General features: G+C 45.0%; 1 protein-coding gene across 1 annotated transcript in view; it reads right to left on the minus strand.

Moving 5' to 3' along the window:
- The window catches only part of OBSCN (obscurin, cytoskeletal calmodulin and titin-interacting RhoGEF), a 216,747-nt gene that overhangs the window by 72,209 nt on the left and 120,678 nt on the right, over positions 1-23,860 (minus strand). The window contains exons 64-82 of the mRNA XM_033166000.1: positions 23,144-23,419; positions 20,447-21,796; positions 19,744-20,022; positions 17,543-17,621; positions 17,070-17,194; positions 16,351-16,548; positions 14,399-14,431; positions 14,125-14,223; positions 13,105-13,326; positions 11,329-11,395; positions 11,149-11,178; positions 10,423-10,451; positions 8,377-8,499; positions 7,748-7,887; positions 6,281-6,481; positions 5,148-5,230; positions 4,586-4,759; positions 3,330-3,489; positions 2,391-2,504 (exon numbers count right to left, since the gene is read on the minus strand). Coding sequence (XP_033021891.1) covers positions 2,391-2,504; positions 3,330-3,489; positions 4,586-4,759; positions 5,148-5,230; positions 6,281-6,481; positions 7,748-7,887; positions 8,377-8,499; positions 10,423-10,451; positions 11,149-11,178; positions 11,329-11,395; positions 13,105-13,326; positions 14,125-14,223; positions 14,399-14,431; positions 16,351-16,548; positions 17,070-17,194; positions 17,543-17,621; positions 19,744-20,022; positions 20,447-21,796; positions 23,144-23,419 — 3,782 coding nt within the window. The remainder of the gene's footprint in view (positions 1-2,390; positions 2,505-3,329; positions 3,490-4,585; positions 4,760-5,147; positions 5,231-6,280; positions 6,482-7,747; positions 7,888-8,376; positions 8,500-10,422; positions 10,452-11,148; positions 11,179-11,328; positions 11,396-13,104; positions 13,327-14,124; positions 14,224-14,398; positions 14,432-16,350; positions 16,549-17,069; positions 17,195-17,542; positions 17,622-19,743; positions 20,023-20,446; positions 21,797-23,143; positions 23,420-23,860) is intronic.

Below are 23,860 nucleotides of genomic sequence, written 5' to 3' on the forward strand. Positions count from 1 at the left end.
CTCGGAAACGTACTGGGAGCCAATGCAGATCTCTCAGGACCGGTGTTATGTGGTCTCGGCGGCCACTCCCAGTCACCAGTCTAGCTGCCGCATTTTGGATTAATTGCAGTTTCCGGGTCACCTTCAAAGGCAGCCCCACATAGAGCGCATTGCAGTAGTCCAAGCGGGAGATAACCAGAGCATGCACCACTTTGGTGAGACAGTCCGCGGGCAGGTAGGGTCTCAGCCTGCGTACCAGGTGGAGCTGGTAGACAGCTGCCCTGGATACAGAATTAACCTGCGCTTCCATGGACAGCTGTGAGTCCAAAATGACTCCCAGGCTGCGCACCTGGTCCTTCAGGGGCACAGTTACCCCATTCAGGACCAGGGAATCCTCCACACCTGCCCTCCTCCTGTCCCCCAAGAACAGTACTTCTGTCTTGTCAGGATTCAACCTCAATCTGTTAGCCGCCATCCATCCTCCAACCGCCTCCAGGCACTCACACAGGACCTTCACGGCCTTCACTGGTTCTGATTTGAAAGAGAGGTAGAGCTGGGTATCATCCGCATACTGATGAACACCCAGCCCAAACCCCCTGATGATCTCTCCCAGCGGCTTCATATAGATATTAAAAAGCATGGGGGAGAGGACAGAACCCTGAGGCACCCCACAAGTGAGAGCCCAGGGGTCTGAACACTCATCCCCCACCACCACTTTCTGAACACGGCCCAGGAGGAAGGAGCGGAACCACTGTATAACAGTGCCTCCAGCTCCCAACCCCTCTAGCCGGTCTAGAAGGATGTTATGGTCGATGGTGTCAAAGGCCGCTGAGAGATCCAGCAGAACTAGGAAACAGCTCTCACCTTTGTCCCTAGCCCGCCGGAGATCATCGACCAGCGCGACCAAGGCGGTTTCAGTCCCATGGTGAGGCCTGAATCCCGATTGGAAGGGATCCAAATGGTCCGCTTCTTCCAGGCGTGCCTGGAGTTGTTCAGCAACCACCCTCTCAATCACCTTGCCCAAGAATGGTAGATTTGAGACTGGGCGATAGTTGGCCATATTGGCCGGGTCTAAAGATGTTTTTTTAAGAAGCGGTTTAATGACCGCCTCTTTCAGCGGGGCTGGGAAGGCTCCCTCACAGAGGGAAGCATTCACCACCCCGCGCAGCCCATCGCCCAGCCCCTCCTGGCTAGCTTTTATAAGCCAGGATGGGCAAGGATCAAGGAGACAGGTGGTTGGTTTCACTCGTCCAAGCAGCCTGTCCACATCCTCGGAGGTAACAGACTGAAATTGATCCCACGCAACTGGACTAGACAGGACTCTGGCACTCTCCCGCCCTGGCCCTGCTCCCACGGTGGAGTCTATCTCTTTCCGAATCTGAGCGATTTTATCTGCAAAAAACTTTGCAAACGCATTGCAGGAGATCTTGGGGTCCCTACCAGGCCCCGATGACGAAGGTGGCTCCGATAGATTCCGAACCACCTGAAAGAGTCTCCTGCTGCTATTTTCCGCAGATGCAATAGAGGCGGTGAAGAAAGTCTTCTTCGCCGTCGCTATCGCCACTTGGTAGGCTCGACGTTGAGCTCTAACCTGTGTTCGGTCGGATTCAGAATGGGTTTTCTGCCACCGGCGCTCTAGCCGTCTCAACGATTGTTTCATCGCCCTCAGCTCCGGGGAAAACCACGGGGCTGTCCGGGCTCCATGCAACCGGAGAGGGCGCTTCGGAGCCAAACAGTCAATAGCCCTGGTTAGCTCCACATTCCAGCGGGCCACCAGGGAATCGGCTGAAAGGCCATCAACATGGGATAAAGTATCCCCTACCACTCTCTGGAAACCATTTGGATCCATTAAGTGGCGGGGGCGGACCATCCGAATTGGTCCCACCTCCCTGCAGAGGGGAAGGGTTGCGGAGAAGTCCAGTTGTTAATTTGGGGTTCTCATCAGCTGTACGCCATAATCATCACAATTATAACAAATAAAGGCTTGACATATCTCGCTTTGCATGTCATGAGTCTATCTCATATATTAGTTTCACCTTTTAAGTTGAATTACTGAAATAAATGAACCTTTCCACGATATTCTAATTTTTCGAGTTTCACCTATAGTCATCATGGCTAGTAGTCATCAATATCCTTTCCCTCCATTAATCTGTCTAATTTGTAAGGTTTCGTTAATCTTACTGGTTTGCCCCTGGGAGTTGTTCAGGCCTCAGGAATTTGGTAAACTGGCTTAGATTGTGATCAATGCTGAACCAGAAACAAGCTGACGAGGACTAAATTGTGAATAATCTCGGTGAAACCAAAGTAATAAACAGGTGTCAAGTCAAGGTAAGAGAGAGAAATATTTGCCTACCCACACCCACACCCACCCAAAACAATGACACCAAGAATTAAAAGGAAATGCTTCTGACCTTAATTACAGTTTGATACTTCTGGATCCTGTTTATCGGTCTCTCTAGATAGTGCTGCAGAGGAAGCACTGGGGGCTGAGATGAGTCCTCAGAATATGTTCTCTCTATATATCGCTGCACAAGAGGGGGGGAAGGGTAAAGATTTTTCAGACTGTCAGAACTCATATCACCATTTAAAAGTCTTGGCTGCTTTGCAAACATCTGGCAAGCAGCAGAGAGTGAGAGAGAAAATGAATAAGATTAAATAGGTGTGAGCTTCAGCAGAGAAACAGATATCTAATTTGAATTCAAGTTTGTTCTTTCATCTCCCTGTATTTTATTTTATTTTGCTATGCTGCAAGATTTGAAATTTTAAGCCTCTGTACTAATGTACTGATCAGTTGCAGTATGTATCTGTCAGGGCCTTTGGTGTGAACAAAGAAACACAACAAGTTTACGGGCTTGTTTTTAGGAAGCGGAACACTCTCCTTTGCAGTAACGTGCAAGTGAAAACATACACATAGGTGAAGAATTCAGGCAGGTTTCAATGCAAGGTTAGTACTCAAGCCTAAATCTGGTTTGAAGAATCTCTTGCCTGACAATTAAATTAATCCACTAATACTGTTATAATAGGGTTGTGCAGTGAATGGAGTTAATGGTACTGGACATGGGACAGCTATCCCAGCCATGAAGCTGAGTGGGGCCGGATGAGGTAGGTAGGTGTGTGTGTGTGTGTGTGTGTGTGTGTGTGTGTGTGAGAGAGAGAGAGAGAGAGAGAGAGAGAGAGAGAGAGAGATGTCTGAAGCTCCATGTATGCTGAATACCTGTAGGTCTACTGAACTACTCAAAAACATGACCCAGAAGTTAATCCCTATATATTCAACAGATGATACAATCAAATACTCAAATGTGTTTCCCAGAGGGAATATTGCTGGCATTATAGTAGCCAGCAATATTTACCTTATAGAACTCCTGAACAGTTTTGCTGACGACGACAGATTCAGCCTGTATACGGCCCACCAGGTACTGGATGTACCTGTCAAATTCCCCCTCATTCTTGATGAAGCACATAGCCACGTCGTCATCAGTGTCACATTTCTGAAGCTCTGGGAAGAATGTCCTGTGGGGGGAAGGGTCATGAGAGGCAGAAGGATAAGGCCATAACAACCAAACTCTGGTTGGAATCATTCCTACCGACAGAATACACACAGTTTTTTTACAGCACTGCTGACATAATAAGCACAATACAGTTGCAAATGAATTCACTAACAAAATACTATTCTTTTATTTCCAAAAGAAAACTCAAAGCAGCTAACCGCAAATGGAAACAACAGTTATAATATTCATAAAAATCCAGCCTTAAACTAATAGCACACAAAACATAAGAAAAGCCTGGCTGGTGGATCAGGCCAAAGGTCCACGTAGTCCCGCATCCTGTTCCCACAGTGCCCAACCAGATGCCTACAAGCAGAACCTGAGCACATAGGAGCCAACTCCTAGGGGCGTCCCCTCCCCCAATAAAATGTTTGAGGGGGCTGCCCCCCCAAAAAAGTTGATGGGCATTGCCATTCAAATGGTGTGTGCACCATGTCATGTGATCAATTATACGGGATGGAGCTGACTTGCCCCCCCCCAATATTTTATTCAAGTTGGCACCCCCACTTGAGCACAACTGCACTGAGCCACAAAAGTTTCCTTTACTCCCCTCCAACATAGCAATGGATAAAACACTTTGCTTGTCCCATGGCTAGAAAGCATGGGCCCCGAGTGGTTTGCCCAGCTGCTTGCCCCAGAGAAAACCCACTCTTTACCACTCTTCACCTCTGAATGAGAGCAAGCATCAATCCATAGAAAACCCAATTGACGTTTGCTCCGATTCAGCAGTAAAAAGCAAGTTTTCCTAGGGGGAAGCAGCTGGACAAGCAGAAGTATGGAACAACCCATAGTCTAGTCAGCCTCCACCTTAAAAAGCCAAGTCTTCGCAGAGCAATAAAAACAGAGAAAGAAGCTGGAGGGTTTCACAGGAAAGAGCCCCATCAATGTATTGATTTGTGGTTTTTTAAAATCATATGTAGCATTTCCCTGAGTTGCCAAACTGCCTCCTCCCAAAGTGGCTTGTCCTCTAGAAAAATGCCTATTGGTTCAGACATGTACTGCTAGTTGGGCCTCTGTCTCACTGACCATGCAGTCCCCCCCCCCCCCCCAGTTATACGTACATGGAATGGAAGTGGGTAATATCGGTGATGTTCCTGAAGATAATGAGCTTCTGACTGGAAAGAGCCACAGGGATGACAGGGCAGGTCTCGGTGAACTGAATGTGGTGCGTCTGGAGGAACTCTAGGTCCTTGACAAACTCCTCCTCAGTGTTCAGCAAGTCCTGAATAATGAGGCTGGTGGAAAGAGAAAATCGGTGAATCTCACACATTAGGGAAGTAGCTCCAGTTCCAGCCCATAAAATGGTGCCTTCCACTATAACTAGCATCTGGGAAGGGGGGGGGGGTTGGCAGGAAACTGGTGTATTGCCCCAGTCTGGATTGAGAGCACAATTTGGGTTGTATCCAGCACTAGCGAGAGTAGACCCACTTAAATTAATAGGCATGACTGGTTTAGTTCCATTCATTTCAGTGGGTGTTAGCTGGACACAGCCCTCTGGAATGGCCCCAAGACTGGTTTTTAATTCAGAATAAAAGTGGAGAGTTCATGGATAACATAACCCCACCCGTAGAGACAAATGGAATTGGACCTCTCTTACAGGAAGGACCTTCATGCAGTGCCCACCTCAGCTTCTTTTTATATTCATCCTCTGAAACTGATTCTCCATGGAACTCTGGAACCTCTGGAATGCCCCACTCAGCAGACAGCTAAAAATAATAAAGGGAATAAAATTTAAGATCTGGTCATTTCTGCATCTACTGGGAACACATTTGTGGAGCTACCTCAGGCCATGTGCTTCTCCGATATCCTGAATGAAGGAGAATCTAGAACTGTTCTTGTTTATTATATTTATATATCACCCTTCCTCCTCAAAGAGGTTGGGGCGATGTACAATACAGTCGGCTACCATATTTTTCGCTCCATAGGGTGCACCGGACCATAGGGCGCACCTCGTTTTTAGAGGAGGAAACAAGGGAAAAAATATTTTTATGGTTTTCCTCCTCTAAAAGCCCCCCTTTTTGAGGATCAGCTAAAAGTTTTGCAGCTTTTTTTGCAAAGCGAAAAGCCCTGGTTTTTTGAGGATCAGCTAAAAGTTTTGCAGCTTTTTTTTGCAAAGGGAAAAGCCCTGGTTTTTTTGAGGATCAGCTAAATGTTTTGCAGTTTTTTTCTGCAAAGGGAAAAGCCCTGGTTTTTTAAGGATCAGCTAAAAGTTTTGCAGCTTGTTTTGCAAAGGGGGAAAAGCAAAGCTCCTTTTGCAAAGGGGGTTCAACTCACATTTCTGCAGCTTCTAAAGGCAAGGGAGCCTTTTCTACAGTTTCCAGACAGATAATCCAATCAGCTAGTCACATGTTGCTGGGGGAAACAAACAACCTCCCTCTGCAGCATATTCAACAATGGAGGCCTGGGCAAGAGGGCGGGGCTGAAAGGGAGCCGGGGACTCTTATCTCTCTCCCAATCTGTTGCTGCTCAGCTGCTGAGTGGGGTCCTTTCAACACCCCCTTTTCTCTTTGTAAAATAAAAAGCATGATCCTCCTTGGCCCCTGGGCAATTCAGCTCCAGGGACCACCATTCGCTCCATAAGACGCACAAATATTTACCCTTACTTTTTAGGAGGAAAGAAGTGTGTCTTATGGAGCGAAAAATGCGGTAAATTGTTTATACAACTTTGGCTTGTCTGTATTTCCCCGAGGAAATTTAAGGACCAGAGAAGCAAAAGGAATATGATGTTGGAGAACTCAAACATGGATGATTCTCACCTTTAACCTCTTATCCAGATAGGCAGGAGAAACCCAACCTTGCCTGGATGGGTTGGACTTGGTGGGCTTGGTCCTCACTAGCCATTTCAGAGGATGAGCCGAATCCAGGACTTCCACGTATTGTCCTTCCTTCAGGCTGATGGTTTCACGATCAGCACCCATGGGCAAGTAGTCTGCTGTAACCATGTAGATGTCAAAAATCTGTAGGAAGACGGTGTTTTCAGTATATGTTTTTATAGGAAAAGGACACCAATTTGCAGAAAGCATACTTGATATTCAGATCACATCCACACCATACATTTAAACTACATGGCTGCCCCCCAAAAAGTCCTGGGAACTATAGTTTGCCCTCCACAGGGCTATAGTTCCCAGCACCTTTTACAAGCTACAGTTCCCAGTATTCTTTGGGGGAAGCCATGTGCTTTCAATGTGCAGTGGTGGATGTGACGTTAGAAAGACTGACTACCACAATCAGCTGCTTCTGGCTGCATCTAGAATTACAGAGAGCGTTAGTCTGGTTTTACTGGACTCAGCCCTTGATTAAATCCCACCCAGCCAAGGATTGGCTAGATCAGTGGTTCCCAACTTCTTCCCCTCAACTGAAAATTACTGATGGTCTTTGTGGACCACTTATCAATGATTCCGCTTGTTGCGGCAATGTGCAGCACCAGATGCTGTAAAAAAATAAGGAGGAACATTTAATACAAAACCCTGCACTACAGTATATGGTACTTCAGCTAATCCCAAATTTGCTCTTACTTGAACGAAATACATGGCAGTGCAAGAGGGTTACCAAAAGCAATAGTGGTCCGAATGTCCATAGGCTGCCTGCTTCTAGCCAAAACGGTATCTATCTCCAGCCACAGATCAACATCACCTAAAATTTTACACTAGAGTTACTAATCTCATGATCGGGAGCTCTTTCTATTGTGAAACAATTTTCACCTCAAACGTACTCCGTCCAACCAGTTTCTCAAGCCCAAAAACAGTCTTCCAAATTACCCTCACCGCATGAAGAACACACCTTTATGAACTGGTGATAGAAAGTCTGCAGTGCTTTTTTTCTTTAAAAAAATGTTTAGGGGTACACTCATTTTCCTAATCATATTGAAATACTGCCCCTCAATGAGGCCAAAATGTTCAGGGGTGTGTGTACCCCTGTATGCCTCCAGAAAAAAATCACTGAAAGTCTGTACTAGGAATGTACACCTGTAAGGCAAACTGGCTTCATTTGGGATTGGTGGGGAAGGGAAGCATTTGGTTGACCCATTGTATTATTCCTGTGGATCAGACAATAGGTCTCAACTCTCTGGCCCAACACAGTAACACCTGTCCACACCGATTGCAATGCTAGTTTGAGATACAATGCTGCAGTGCCTTGTTATATTCTGGGGAACTCATGGAATGTTCTGTGCTAAATCTCTCTTCCTTGGGCATGCATCCAGTTCACTTATGCAGACGTTATACCTCTCCCCTTGCATCCCCCTCATCAGATTCAGAGGAAGACTCCTGAGCAGTTGAGGAAGGCCTGGACCTGCCGTGTCGTGGGGATGGAGACGGCGTTTTTGATTCATCGTCACTGTCGGCTCCAGGTACTTGAAGTGTGGCTGAAGTGGAAACACAAACAGTGGAAACACAAACAATTACAATACACTCCTAGCAAATAATTGCTTTGTTTTATGAAAAAGCATGCTTCTGTTCAAACACTTAGTTTATACCCTACTTCTTAACTTAGAACCATGTCCTCAAGGGAACTTGCACTATAAAGCAATCAAATGCCTTTAAATCAATTAAAAACCCCAAACTAGCCACAGTGGAATCAAATCCAGAAACAGCAACATAAAGACAAGTCTAAACTTTCCAGTCTGAATACTTGGCTGATGTTGGATGTGACTGTTAATTATTGTCGTGATTAGTGCCAACCTCCTCTTTCCTAAATGCCAATTCTGAGATTTCCACACTAGCATTTTGAAATTTGCGTAGGAAAGTATATGAAAAAGGTCCAATGGCAAGCCAATAAACATGAGCTAGTCTGGCATGTATGCTTCTGTCTCAGACTGAAAACTGACTGTCAACATGCTCAAACAAGCTGTTACCTTGGCTAATCTTTGCAGACACCATTTCTGTGATCTGCGATGTCAGTTTCTGGAGGAATTCTTCAGTCCCAACTTCAGCAAGTGAAATGTGGCTCCGAACAGCTTCACCTTCCATAAGTTCCCCTGTCAAAGAAGAGTGAGATGCTTAAGCCACGAAGTCATAGGAACATAGGAAGCTGCTTATACCCCTCTCGATCAGTAGTGTGACTAGGGCTCAACAACTTTAACAACCCCCCCCCCCCAAAAAAAGCTCAATAACTTTGTCTGTATTTTCACTTCTGGGAATATGGCAACCCTAGCAATGAATGCCAGAGACTCTATAAAGGAGGGAAGCAAACACAGACACAATTCATGATTGACATAATTCTGTGTCCAGGGCAGCTGTCTACCAGCAACATCTGGGACACCAGCTGAAATCCTACCTGCCTGTGCACTGTTTCACCAGAGTGATACATGTTCTGGTTAGCTCCCGCTTGGACTACTGCAATGCGCTCTATGTGGGGCTACCTTTGAAGGTGACTCAGAAATTACAACTAAAACCAGAATGTGGCAGCTAGACTGGTGACCGGGAACAGCTGTTGGGACCAGTCATAAAGGATATACATTGGTTCCCAGTACTTTTATGAGCGCAATTGAAAGTGTTGGTGTTGAAGAAGTGTCTCCACCTGCATCGTTCAGGCCTGACACTAAAGACCAGCTCTGAGGGCCTTCTGGGGTTCTCTCACTGTGAGACGTGAAGTTACAGGGAACCAGGCAGAGGGCCTTCTCGGTGGTGGCGCCCACACTGTGGAACACCCTCCCATCAGATGTCAAGGAAATAAACAACTATCTGACTTTTAGAAAACATCTGAAGGCAGCCCTGTTTAGGGAAGTTTTTAATGTTTGATGTCTTACTGTGTTTTATATTTTGTGAGAAGCTATCCAGAGTGGCTTGGGCAACCCAGTCAGATGGGTGGCATACAAATAAATTTGTTGTTGTTGTTGTTGTTGTTGTTGTTGTTGTTGTTGTTGTTGTTGTTGTTGTTAATAATGCAAAACCATGAGAAAAATAGCCCAAGCTCTTGCTACAGAGATGAGCAGCCAATAAACATATTACGAGTGAGAAGGCAAGCACTGGATTACATATATGGGGAAAGAGATACACAAACACAAACACACACACACACACACACACACAGTAGCATGAAAACATTTTTACCATCCTTTCCACTTTTTATGGCGTATTTTTCCTGAGACATCTGTACTTCACTACAGATGCCAGGATACAAGATGTACAAGCCTTGCAAGAGGTATAATGGTGCACAGTTGCATAAATCAAAACAATCACTTCAAAATACTTGAAAGCAGGAATCAGAAAGGGTGGAGTCCTGCAGGGTGGTATTTTGAAATGAGAACCCCTATTTGAGAGGCATGAACACCCTCCCATGGTTGACATGATGCAAACACATTTAGTAGTTTAGTATCTGTTACCCTAAGTGTCACCAGAACAACTGACATGATACCTTGCCTGAGAGATACAATTCCTGGTTGAATGGGAAGGTAGCTAGTTGCAGATTTAAAGCATGGGTGGGCAAACTAAGACCCGGGGGCCGGATCTGGCCCAATCGCCTTCTCAATCCGGCCTGCGGACGGTCCGGGAATCAGCGCGTTTTTACATGAGTAGAATGTGCCCTTTTATTTAAAACACATCACTGGGTTATTTGTGGGGCATAGGAATTTGTTCTTTTCTTTTTTTTCAAAATATAGTCCAGCCCCCCACAAGATCTGAGGGACAGTGGACCGGCCCCCTGCTGAAAAGTTTGCTGACCCCTGATTCAAAGCAATTAATTTAATTTGCATTTGAACTGCATGAACCTGAAAACCCATAACCTTTAAACCAGGCCTCTTCTCTCTTTTCCATTTTTTTTCAGTGAAAAAAACATTTATTTAATCAAGACTACAGCTGTAAACTACATAATTCATATTAGAGAATGATATATGGAACAGCAAACTGTGATCGATATTAGTAACATTTTGAAGTTAAAGCACAGGCGAAGCTTCTCATACCTTTTCTGCCTTGTACAGAAATCCCGACTCTAAGGAAGAGAAAAGGGAAGGCATAAATATATGGGAATTTATAAAGCGCTTAGTAATTTTTTAAAAAAATCCCTAAGCAGCATACATCAAAACAATTTACAATGTTTATCAATGATACACAGATAAAATGAGCAAATTTTAAAGTAACTGTGCACAGATTATATGTCCCGAGAGGCTTGTTGAAACAAACAAACAAAAAAGTGTTTAGCGAAGTGGTTGAGGAGGCATACAGAGGCCAGGCAATCTCAAGTACACTGGTCCCAAGCTGTGATAAAATTTAAAAATTCATAAAACTTATACACCACTTGATTGCCCTCCCCCCCAAACAAAATCCCTCAGAGTGGTTTGCAAAAAGAAGAAAACAAAATTATCAGTGAAAACGGTTTTAAAAAATCTGCTTAAAACATTCAAGAAAATAATAAAAATCAGTGATCAACTGAAAACAGATTAAAATGCAAACCAACACTCTACATTTCTGGGAAAGTTTCCCTGAAGAAAAATGTTTTTAGCAGGGGCCAAAAAGAGTGCAGTGAGTTCAATAGGCAGGGAGTTGCAGAGTGTGGGTTCTGCCACACCATCTTTACAGGGGGAAATGCATTTTAAAGGATAGCAAAATTAGAATTCAGTAATTGAATAACACAAAGTTTTAAGCATCGCCAATATCACTACGTGTTAACAAGAACTTTCAGACATTACCCATGTTCTTTCTTTTCCTTTTCTTCATACCTGCAGCAAAAACAAAAAGGGGAAAGGGAGGGGGAGAAGAACACGATCTGCAGTGAGGTTCCAGTCTGAAAATCTTAAGACGCGTTCAGTTTTTTTTCCTAGTCTCCCCATGCAGCATCCTAACCTCTGGCCACACGGCCTCCCACTTACCCAAGTGATGTCATGATGGCCTCTGTCACCATCACACGCTCCTGGGTCAGAACCTCGGCCTCTTTCACTGCAAGGGAATGAATGACAGCAAACCTATCAGCAGGCGTGTCTCAGGCTGGGGAACATTTCTCATCCTTCCCAAGCTTTGTTGGTGTTATGGGTGAGGGAGGCTGCAGATATTGAAATTCAACTACCCTGCCTTGGCTCAAGTTAGATGTCACCATTTTAACTGAAAGCAATTTTGCCTTATAATGATGGGTGGCCTGTAGTGCTCCCCTATTTCCAGGCCTTTTGTGTTCGGTGTCCCCAGCAGGACCAGAACTGACTTCTTTTTGTTGCAATCTGTCTCGAGAGACAATGGAAAGAAGTCAACCCACTGCATTAGCAGCTCTGCAGTGACTTCCCCGGTGCTCAAGTCTGGCCAGTGTGTCTGGAGGTCCTGGGCCGCCCAGATGACAAGACTCAGCCTGGCTGATGTGGTCCAAAGGAAAGTGGAGCAATACAGTTGACACCAGCTTGGCTGCAGGAGTTGCTGGAAGGAGGCGTACAAAGCGCCAGCCAACCATCTTAGGGATTCCACTCCAGATGTGCGTAGGCCTTACAGTGGTACCTCTGGTTGCGAATGGGATCCGTTCCGGAGCCCCATTCGCAACCTTAAAGGTACCTGAAAGGTCTGCAACCTGAAGTGCCGAATCTGCGTTCCGGTACTTCTGGGCTCGATGCATTCCTAACCCATGCCGAACGCAACCTGCAGCAAACGCAACCAGAGGTATGACTGTACTCCTTAACCTTTCCTTCTCATGAACATGTATACAAGTGAAACTCGGAAAATTACAATATCGTGGAAAGGTTAATTTCTTTCAGTAATTCAACTTAAAAGGTGAAACTAATACAGTGGTGCCCCGCTAGACGAATGCCTCGCTAGACGAAAAACTCGCTAGACGAACGGCATTCGTCTAGCGGAAGCTGCCCTGCTAGACGAAAAAGTCTATGGGGCTGCTTCGCAAGACGAAAAATTTTCGTCTTTTTTTTTCGTTTAGCGGAGCGGGGCTGTCATTGCCGCTTCGCTAGACGAAAATCCCGCTAGACGAAAATTTTCGCAGGACGAATTATTTTCGTCTAGCGGGGCACCACTGTACATGAGATAGACTCATGACATGCAAAGCAAGATATGTCAAGCCTTTATTTGTTATAATTGTGATGATTATGGCGTACAGCTGATGAGAACCCCAAATTAACAATTTCAACTTTGGGGTTTTCATCAGCTGCGTGCCATAATCATCACAATAATAACAAACAAAGGCTTGACATATCTTGTTTTGCATGTCATGAGTCTATCTCATATATTAAACTCCAGCAGCTAATGAAAACAATTGCTTACATAAATGAACTTTTCCACAATATTCTAATTTTTCGAGTTTCACCTGTAGAACTTACAGATAAACTAAGCACAGAGCTCTGGACTCTGGGCTGCTGTGATATCAAAGCAGTTCAGCTTATGGCAAGGGAGAACTCGAAACCTCAGTAGAAGCTCATTTGCATCAGATTTTATCCTTCTTCCAAGATCCTGTGACTTTTTCACAAGTTGGGGGAAGCAATATTGTTTTTATTTTTGGGGTGGTGGGGAGTATACAGGCTCTGTACATGTTAAGTTGTATTTCCATGGCTATTGGTGACCACGCAGAAACCCAGAGGTTATGACTAGTGTGAAGCCAATTTTAATGAAACAGCCAGCACATATAAATATGGAAATAGAGAAGTTGGTGAAGCGCTTACCATCCAGGACTTCTAAGGAGGAGCTACAGATGGACTGCCCAGCCTGATTGGATGCAATGCAGGTGTAGTTTCCGCTGAACTCCTTCTTCACATCGAGCAAGATGAGACTATGATGCATGTTGGAGCTGGCAAGTTTATAGCCTGGAGTATCCGGCTTGATCCAAAGGATGTCTTCTCCATGGTACTCTTCCTTCAGCCAAGTCACTGAGGGTGGTGGGCATCCTAAAAAAAGTGGGGGGAATGAGGGTGCTATTAGCATATCATTTCTTTTGGTCTACCAGATAACCTCCCTTCCCAAGTCCCTCCATTTGCACAAAGTCTTTGCTTAGCACCCCAGTCTTCATCCACAACTCTGGAAACCTCACCTGGCCAGAAAAGAGAAAAGATGGTCAGATTGACAGTTCTTTCTCTTCTCTGTGGGTCATGTTGCATGGCTGTTCTTAGTTGGTAAAGTGACTAGTCTTGTTAATTCCAACAATGAACAAGCCTCTGGCATGCTAATGAGCTATGCCACCCCCATACAGTCTGTGTTTTTAGACATATCCTAAAAACGGTGTTATTCAAACAAACCTTTCCTTTTTACCAGCCAGTTTCTATTCATGTTTTGGCTGGTGCTGTTACTGGTTTTTCTTTCTTTCTTTATCTTATTGTAATTTTATGTGATGTTTTCTTATGAAAGTGTGGTCTATAAATATTTCAACAAATTATGATGATTTATTAAATTTGTACACCACCCTTCATCCAGAGGACTCAGGGTGGTCCACAGCCTAAAAATGCATTGGGGGGGGGGAATGCTGCACAGTCTTAATTCATTAAAATGAATCTACTCGTATTAACTCCTTGCTAAAACACTGCCCCTTTCCTTCCCTTCCTCTTCCCAGTGTCAAACTTTAGAGGCAAGATCCTTGGGGCAAGGACCTCTCTTTGTGTATGCTGGAAAGCAAAGCATGCATTGATAGCCAAAATCAATGGGGGGGGGGAGGCAATTGGAGTAGGGAGAATGCCTCTAAGTTCATTTACCTTCAACTTTCACTGAAAGGGTGATGCTGGCACCTCCCCTCACTTTTTTGTTGGTATATCGTTCCAAGAACCTTGGCGGCACCAGCTGCTCATGAACATCTGAAAATTAAGTTGTTCAGAGGAAAACATATAAATGTGACGTGGCAATAGTCAAGGAGGACTAAGCTCCACGGAGCTGGGGCTGCTCTAGAGTTCGCAGCTTTGAAAAGGCAGCCTCAGAGCAAGGAGAGCCAAGACCTTTGTTCCCACCAGCTCCTCTTGTTTCTTTTCTCACCTCTTGTGGGCTTCTCTTCTTCCTCACCAGGCCCTGCAAAATTGAAAGAACAGCAGCACCATCAGGTGACAGATCCCTAGATCACATGAGCCCACACGCGCTGTACAAAATGCAAGTGCTAGGCCTCAATTTCCACTAAAGGGGCTTTCATACTGTTGCTAATTTTGAGTGGGATTCGGTCACATACCAGCAAATTCAGGCTGCACAATTATAGCTGGCTGAGAGGTACTGTGCAAGAAGCCTGCTTCTGCAAAATATTGGCCTTTTTGTGATCAGGAGAGTGGCAGGAAAATGCACTGGAAAGTGTGGGGTCAACACTTGTTTTGACACATCACCTAACCTCTTCACAACCAAATCAGGACGAATGCTCATTAAATAACCAACTGTCAGGGAACTGTCCCCGGCTCAGCGCAGGGTGGTGCAAGGGCTTTCGGGATGCTACAGAGAGCCTCAGCAACACCTGAGAAGCAGCACTTCCTCTTCCAGCAGGAGCAGCAGCGATGCCTCAAGTGGGGAAGGGGAGGAGGTTCAGGGAAGTGGCAGCCAAGGCTCTGGGGATTTTAGAGAGACCTCACACCCCGCTGGCGCAGAGGGAGGCACGCCACTTCCATCCCCCCAATTGCGCAGAGGGGTGCAACGTAGGGAAAGAAGGAGGGGATTTCGTATCCCTAGACTCTTATGCTGGGGGGGGGGGGACTGGAAAGGGGCACTCCCGGATTCTGCTGATGGATGAGACAGACGTGATTTGTTAGCTCTGCACTGTAAATAGTTTTGCACAATAAAACCATTAAAAAGAAGCTACGGAGTTTGGCTGGTCACTCATGAGCAATTAACTGAGGACCTTACACCAACATTGTTTAATCTTCCTTTGGAAATATGGCAACCCTAGCCTGGAAGTGATCCATGTGTCTAACGAAGATCCCCATTTCTTTTTTGGCACCACATTAAACATCCAGCTAACCCACCAACGATTTGATGGGTTGTGTCCATCTGCTCTAAGGCATGGCCAACTTTTGAATTCTTGGAGGGTGGGGCTGTTCTCTTCTTTAGACAGAGTTCTGTGGGTCCATTTTGCTACAAATCCAAAGCATTTCACAGGTGGTCAGATTCTTTAAATGGTCCCGGTTACCAGTAAGAGTTCAAAACAATAGGGCACAAACATTTGCATTACCTATAAAACCCAAAGAAATTTTAGCTTCTGGAGGGGGAAATTCCCCTTGTAGGAAAATTGTGGATCCACTTTTTACCAAACAACAATTAAAATTAGAGTAGAGTTGAAGCTATTCACATTTTTTTTAATGAGTGCCTTGAGAAAATGTCTACTTAATTCATTTTCATTGCCTTTGCCTGCTAGGGTCTTCATTCATCTCCGTGACATCAACACACAGCCAAACCTAGTGGGCCATAGAGACTTGTTCCATGATTAGATGGATCACCTTTGACTAAATTATGTAGGAAGAAGATGTGGCTACAAAGTGAAACCATGGCATTTAATAAGGAGAATATTAGCAAAGAATAATGTGAGTGGGGTGTGGGAGACAAACTACTACCCTACCATTTTGCTAATTTCTAGCTCAAAAATAAAACTAGATATTTGGTGCACCTCCTACTAGATATTTGGTGCCCAGGAGCCAGGGGAATTGGTGCCCAGGAGCCAGAGGAATTGTTCTGCCAGTTGGCTATCCCTTATTATTATTTTTTAAAGTATTTTTTATTGAAGATTTTCTTGATTTGCAAAGGTAGTGCAATGTCTCTCTCGTATTTTTTCCATGTAACATTTTTACAAATCAATTTTGTTTTATCCCTTATTTTAATTTTATATTTTGTTTTGTAGACTGTTTGGTACTGGGGAAGCAATATATCATGCTTTTGTGATTCTTGTTGAGAGCGTTCGGCCTCACACACACTTCTGGGCACACCATAAGCCACCATTTCAGCATCACCCAACTAACCTTTGACAAGCAACCTGGCCGCTGAATACGCTGAACCAGCAGAGTTCCTAATAAATACAGAATATTGACCAGCGTCCTGCTTTGTAACGTTGAGAACTTCAAGGGCATGAAACTCTCTCTTGTCTGTCTTCAAGAGTCGGTCCGATGCATGCAGCGGCTGACCATCTTTGAACCAGTAGAGGCGAGGCTGTGGGTAACCTATATGAAAGGCATGTAAAATAAAATAAAAGTCAGAAGAGATTGGTTATATTTCCTAGCCCCCATGTTTAGCTCTTGTGAACACACATGTACCCTTCCAAGGAAAGAGTAGTAACAATAGGCGCTATTCAACTAAACAGATTTGTTCACAGAAGGTTGAGCAAAATAGCTCCCCCTCCCCAAGCACCTTCTGATCTGGGCTCCCCCCCCCCCCAACTCTCCAGAGCAGATTTGGGGAGGACACAGGAGGCATGGAAAGGAGAAATTTTGTTGTACAAGCAGAAATCCTTGCACTAGAGTATCTATTTAGCTAGATGACACCCACTGGGTCAGAAATTCATCTTTAGAATATGAACATAGCTCCAGCTACATCTCACATACTGAAGAAATGTACTGTGACCTGCTGGTGAAGGGTGGGTAATAAATATAATCATAATCATAAATTGTAGATACGTGTTATGAAAAAGTAAGTGGGTTCTGCCAAAAGTTGACACACAGCAGAGGTGGGGAGTTTTGGTTACCTTTCACCTTCAGGTGGAATTTGGCCAAAGCTGCTCCGGGAGCTACATGGATGTCGTGAAGTTCGTCTAGAATCTGTGGCAGCTGCTCCTCTTCAGTCATCGATTCCACTCCTTCTTGTTCACGGCTGGTTCAGGCGGGGAGGAATAAATGAAACGTTTGACATACAACCCAATGCTCCGGTGAAAAAGACAGCTTCCCATGAGCTGTGGCCACTGCAGAAGGTTCCTGTGACCACAATCAGCTGCTGGATGGCTCAGTTGGTAGAGCATTAAACTCTTAATCTCAGGGTTGTGGGTTCAAGCCCCACATCAGGCAAAAGATTCCTGCATTGCAGGGGGTTGGGCTAAATAACCCTCGTGGCCCCTTCCAATTCTTTTATATACCAATCTTTTATATACCAATATTGGTTTTATATACGGTACTAATATTGTGATGACAATGTAATGTTTTCCAGTGTAAAGGTGGTGCTTACCTGGAGAGATACCCTTTGGCGCTGTAGTAGGATGAAGTTTCTGTTGCATCTGCTGCTGTATCGTAGTCTGTACTGGTCACTAACAAATGGAAAAGAAAAAATTCCAAACATTGTGTGTTGCTTCATGTCAGGAGTACTAACAGAGGCAACTGATGGGAGGCCCAGGCAGTTGTGCAGAGAGGAGGTTGTGTTGGGATCAGTGGCAGAGGAAGAGGAATGCGGGGGGAGCACACTGCCCCCAGCAGTGCGATCCCGGTGGGGTGCCATCGCGGCTGCCCCCCTGCCCATGCTGGGCGCCATGCCCCCGCAGGCAGCGTGCCCCGCCCCCAGGACACCTGCCACCCCCTGTGAGTGGTGCGCCACGCCCCTGGGAAGCGCACCAGCCCCACCCCGCCTGCTCTCCGCCCCCCGGTGCCGGAGCATGAAGCTCCGCCACTGGTTGGGACCTTGCACCAGTCCTCTGGCAGCATCAATGGTTTACTCTCAAAATACAGGTGAAACTCGAAAAATTACAATATTGTGCAAAGGTTCATTTCTTTCAGTAATTCAACTTAAAAGGTGAAACTAATAGATGAGATAGACTCATGACATGCAAAGCGAAATATGTCAAGCCTTTATTTGTTATAATTGTGATGATTATGTTGTACAGCTGATGAGAACCCCAAATTAACTTTGGGGTTTTCATCAGCTGTACACCACAATCATCACAATTATAACAAATAAAGGCTTGACATATCTCGCTTTGGATGTCATGAGTCTATCTCATATATTAAACTCCAGTAGCTAATGAAAACAATTGCTTACATAAATGAACTTTTCCACGATATTCTAATTTTTCGAGTTTCACCTGTATACTGCCACTTAAGCAGCAAAACGGAGGAAGTGCAAGTGGAGTTACTGAGAGCCCCAGAAGGTGTTGTTCAAAAGACCTTTCGGACTGTTCCAACACATTGCAGGCAGGGGTAAGGATCCATCTTCTAGGGAGGCTCACAAGAGTACAAGGAGAAAATGTTTGCTGTCCACAAGTTTTTAAAATCCTTCAGTTGCATGTAGGAATCAGTGTGTGTTTGCAGCCATATGTTGAACACTGGAGTCCCTTCCAATACTACAATTCTGATGCTATGGCCCCTTCCAACTTTACAATTCTATGATTTTATGCCTCTATCATAAAATTTTATGTGGGGAGGGGTTGCTGATTATATTTAAGGTAGAAAACTGTGATTGACTGCGGCTTCCCAGTACAGGTACTTGTTGTTTACAATGATCTGCATACCAGGAGCTTGTTCATGCCTCTCACACAGGAATTTTGTGGTGTGTGGAGTGCCCTGAATGCATAGCAAACTAGGGATGGATTCACCCACAATGAGCATTTGCCTATTTCTAAACTGACAATGATCTCACCAACCTCTTTGAATTTGACAGCCCCCTATTCATTTACTCATGTGTGATAGGCCACACTGGTTGTGATGCATTTCACACTTCCTACATGGGGCTGCCCTTGAGACTGACCCAGAAACTCCAGCGGGTGCAGAATGCCGCGGCAAGACTCCTTACGGGGTCCTCGCCACGGGATCACATTCACCTGGTGCTATACCAGCTGCACTGGCTCCCGGTGGAATACAGGATCAGGTTCAAGGTGCTGGTTTTAACCTTTAAAGCCCTCGTACATACGGGACCGCCTCTCCTGGTATGTCCCACGGAGGACCTTACGGTCTTCAAATAAAAACATATTGGAGATCCCAGGCCACAGGGAGGTTGGGCTGGCCTCGACCAGAATTAGGGCTTTTTCGGCCGTGGCCCTGATCTAGTGGAACGGACTCTCACAAGAGACTAGGGCCCTGTGGGACTTGACATCTTTCAGCAGGGCCTGCAAGACGGAGCTGTTCTGCCAGGCCTTTGGCCAAGGCACAGACTGACCCCCTCTCTCCTTCTGTAATCCTCATAGAACTCTAACCCAATGGTTGCCATTAATTTGATTCTGAAGTGATTTTAGAATGTATTTTAATAAACTGTGTGATTTTATGTACAGTGTGCTATTCTTACTTGTTGTTAGCCGCTCTGAGCACAGCTTTGGCCGGGGAGGATGGGATACAAATAAATATTATTATTATTATTATTATTATTATTATTATTATTATTATTATTATTCCAGGTCATCATTATTGAACTTGAGTATTTCTGTGTCACTGGGTAATACTCACAGTCCACTCTCAGCTCGGCTTTAGTTGAAGACACGCCCATGCTGTTTTCAGCCAGACAGCGGTAGACGCCCATGTCAAGAGGGACCACAGCAGTAATGATCAGCTGGTGGCAGCCTTCCTGGTCCTCATTGATCATGTAGTGATCGTCCTCTTCAATAACCCTCCCATCCTTGAACCACCGGATGGTGGGGGTTGGCTTGCCAATAACAACGCAGTCAAAACTGACTGGATATCCATCCTGTACCTCTTGATTTTGAAGTTCAGTTATGAAGATGGGAGCTGGAATAGTTTGGAGGATAATTACAAAAATAGAAATCTACATATTTATGTGGCAATAAAGTATCTGGAGCTCCCTCCACCCCTCCCTCTATACATGGTGACTTTTTTGGTTTTTGGTTTCGGTGCCATGCTAAGTTCAAACTGCAGTCTCCTTGTAATCCCAGGAACAAGTGTGACAAGATAAGCCATGGGTAGGCAAACTAAGGCCCAATCACCGACTAAATATTACTCGACTAAATATTACTCAGAGCAGGTCTATTGGAATTAATGGACCTAACATAATTTCAGTGGGTCTACTCTAACTTTGTTGACTACCACCGTGAGATTTCAGGTGATTGGGGAATCTGCATCTGAACTAGGATTTTAAAAAGCTGGTCAAATGGGCCCCACCTGACCTGCTAAAAGCCCTGTATGCGTCACTTACCAGTGTCAGATGTAAGCAAAGGAGGCGGTGGTCTTTTCACCAGGGTTCTCAGTTGCCCTGGGGCAGGAGGTGTGGCTTTCCCAATACGCAGCTCTACCTTCTTGGAGCCTTGATCTAGGATGTCAATCTCAACAGCAATACCCATAGCAGCAAACATTTCTCTAAACCGGCTAGCAGCCGTCTTTGCCTCAGCCATAACTTCAAACTTGATGTAGATGTACCTCTCATCTTCACGGTAGGTCTGGTGGTCCACCACCTCTATCTCTCCCTCATCAGCACTGACAAAGAGTTCCTCATCCACGTCCGAAATCTCTGTGGATATTTTTGACTTGAACAGCTTGTGAAGCCTCCTCCCTGCTTTACGGAAGGCATCGTCCAACTCGCTGCCGGAAGAGCTCTCTTCACTCTCGGGAAGCTTTTTGGCAGCCTTGTGTTTCCGTACGGGTGCTTGAGGTGGGGCACCCACCATCACTTTGGCGCTGTGGGTGGCCTTGCCAAACTTATTGGATACCTCGCAGGTGTATTTGCCGACGTCATTCATTTCCAGCCCAGTGATGATCAAGGAGCAGGTCCCATCGCTGTAATTGTCTATGTGGCAATGGCGCCCGTCCAAAACTTCATCGCCGTCTTTCAGCCAGCGGACCTTCATGTCGGTTTTGCTTTGAGCCACACACTCAAGGTGGAGGGTGCTTCCTGGCTCTCCAAAGAAGTCCTTGAAGGTCTCGGCAAACACTGGGCATTCTTGCTGCTTGATCTCTTTCCTCACTTTGTACCCTTTGAAAGCAGCCTGGATCTTCACAGCTGCATGAGACAAGGAAGGGTCATCCAGATCTCCTTCTGCAGCTTCCGGTTCAACAGGCTTAGCAGGAGCAGCTGGCTCAGGACCTGCTTTCTCCCACTGTTTAGAGACTTTCCCTGCAGAGACAGTCTGGACTTGACCACTGATGCTAACACTGGTCGTGCTCGCCTTTTTGAGGTAGTTAATAAGGGAAGGTGTCCCGGCCCTTGACTCATCATCTGAACTGGTGACAGAGAAGTCTGCTTCTCCTGCTCTAGCTGACTCATCACAAGTAGAGTATTCCTCCGAGTAGTACTGGATGATCTCAGCTTCTTCCTTCTTCTGTTTCAGACGTTTGTCATCCTCTTCTGGCAATTCGCTGATTGAATCCAGAGTTGGCTCCCGACTCATCCTGCGCTTCTTGGCAAGAGCCTCCCATAGGAGGTGGAGGTCACCCTCCTGAGCAGCTTCTGGTGGTAAACTGGGTTGCATCTGGTCATCTGCTATCTCGCCAAGCTCATCAGGCTTGGGGGTTTTCTCAGTGGCCTCTTTTAACATTGACACAGTTGACACTAAAAGAAACAGAATAGTACAGTTTCATGGTTACACCAAGAAGCAGCAGGACGACCAGATTAACATCAAGATAAAATCCTGTGACTTTCAGAGCTATATAATGTAATATTATATAGCATGTAAACCTCTTAGAAGGTTGAAGGAGCAGTTCCAAAAAAATACATTTTGGGAGACAATGCATGCCCATAAGTTCAGCAAAACCAATTGTTCTTTCTATTGCTATCTCTTACTGCAAATGAATAAAAAAAGCAAAGAATCAAATTACCATGAATGGGGGAAGAAATTTGATTCAGGCCTCATTTGAAGCAGAATCACATTCACACTTTTTGAAACGATATGTGGACTGAGCCACAGCTATCCTTTGAAATTTGCACTTTCTCTATGCAGTTCGCCAACCAAACAGTGTTTACCAAAATGCATATATTAGGAGAAATTGCTTACAAAAGGTGTGCACATTAGTCAAAACTGCATATTAAAATGTGTTTATTCGGAGAAATTCACACTAAAATGCTGATGAATTTTTAAGAGGAACCCCCCCCCCCCCGGGGAAAATGCAAATGACAGTAAAATGTGGAGAGCTGTGACTTGAAATATGAAAAATTAAGAAATGAAACAGGCAGATCCTTCCATCCCTAGCATGGATAATGCAATTATGTGCCAGACACACACCTTAGTATGATTTGTGCACATTTTATTATGTCCATATATGCTCTGGTGTTAGATGATGTGTGGTTTAGAAACACTTTCGATAAATGAAAATAAAATAAATTTCAATAGCAGTGTTGGCATTGAGGTGCTGCAGAGAACATGGCAACTGCTTAAGCAAGTGCATTCTCACTTTTCCCCACAGCTATAAGCACTGATACAACTTTATATAGGGGGTGGGGTTTTATGCTAAGCTGAAACTACTCAGTATTTGTGAACATTTTCTATGCCCCCTTTCACAGTTATTTTTCAGCACTCTTTGAGAAAATCTTCACCCAATAAGTTTATGCTGCCTCTGCTCTCAATTGCCCTCCCTTGTGTTCAGTGACATATTCACAAAGTAACACCCAAGAGGCTAACGCAGCATTATGATAGAGCAGTCTTTGCAAATTTGGTGCCCTCCAAATATTTTGGAGTACATCTGACATCATGCAGCACAGTAGGAGGCTGTGTTGGGAGATGGGAGTTAATGTCTGTAACACCTGGACAAAACCAGGTCAGCAAACGGTAGAGAAACAATAGCATGGAACAAAAAAACCCCCCAAAAACTTGAACACTGAAATGTTTTTCAGAATAAATTCCAAGACCACTTTTAGACTGGGATGGTTACTAAAGCAGTGAAAATGATGGCGTAAATGTACCTTCAACAGAAAGTTTGGCAGATGTTTTGACGTCAGGAGAGGCCATGCAGGTATATGATCCTTGATCTTCAGCTTTAAAGCCATGAATGATGAGGGCCTGTTTTTTGCCTTCTGAGATGAGTTCGTACTTCCCGCCAGGCTGGATTGGTTTTCCTTCTTTGAGCCAAGCAACCTCTTTGGTTTCTTTGGACAATTCACACTCTAAACGAGTCTTCTCCCCTTCCACGGCAGACTTATCAGACAAAGGTCGAGTGACTGCGGTCACTGCAGCAGGCTCTGGAATGGGAGACATCAAGACCAATGAGCTTACGTCACAATTCTCCTTTTGTGCTTCATCGAGCAAAGCAACAAAGAAGAAGGGATAACCAGCCAAAAAAAAAAAAAAGTGAGACAAATGTCTAAATGTTCCCTTGTTTCCAGAACTAGGTTTTACATGGACCATGAATGAAATTTCTTAGTGTGGGACTGGAAATATAACATAGCGTTTCAATTATAATAATCTCTCACGTCTGCATCCTTCATCTCTGACCCCACAGAAGTTTATATCAAAGAGGGACTAAAATGCAAAAGTTGCTTTGAGGTAGAATGTGCAGTAGCTGTGATGATGGCAGCAGTTTCACAGGTGTGCCATACGGAACCTACAGAAATCTTGACTTCCGTAGGGTTTCAGAAGCAGCCATGGATTTCAACATCCCATATTCACCAACATACCAACAT

This window comes from Lacerta agilis, chromosome 12 (assembly GCF_009819535.1).
Source record: "Lacerta agilis isolate rLacAgi1 chromosome 12, rLacAgi1.pri, whole genome shotgun sequence".
NCBI classification, from domain to species: Eukaryota; Metazoa; Chordata; class Lepidosauria; order Squamata; family Lacertidae; genus Lacerta; species Lacerta agilis.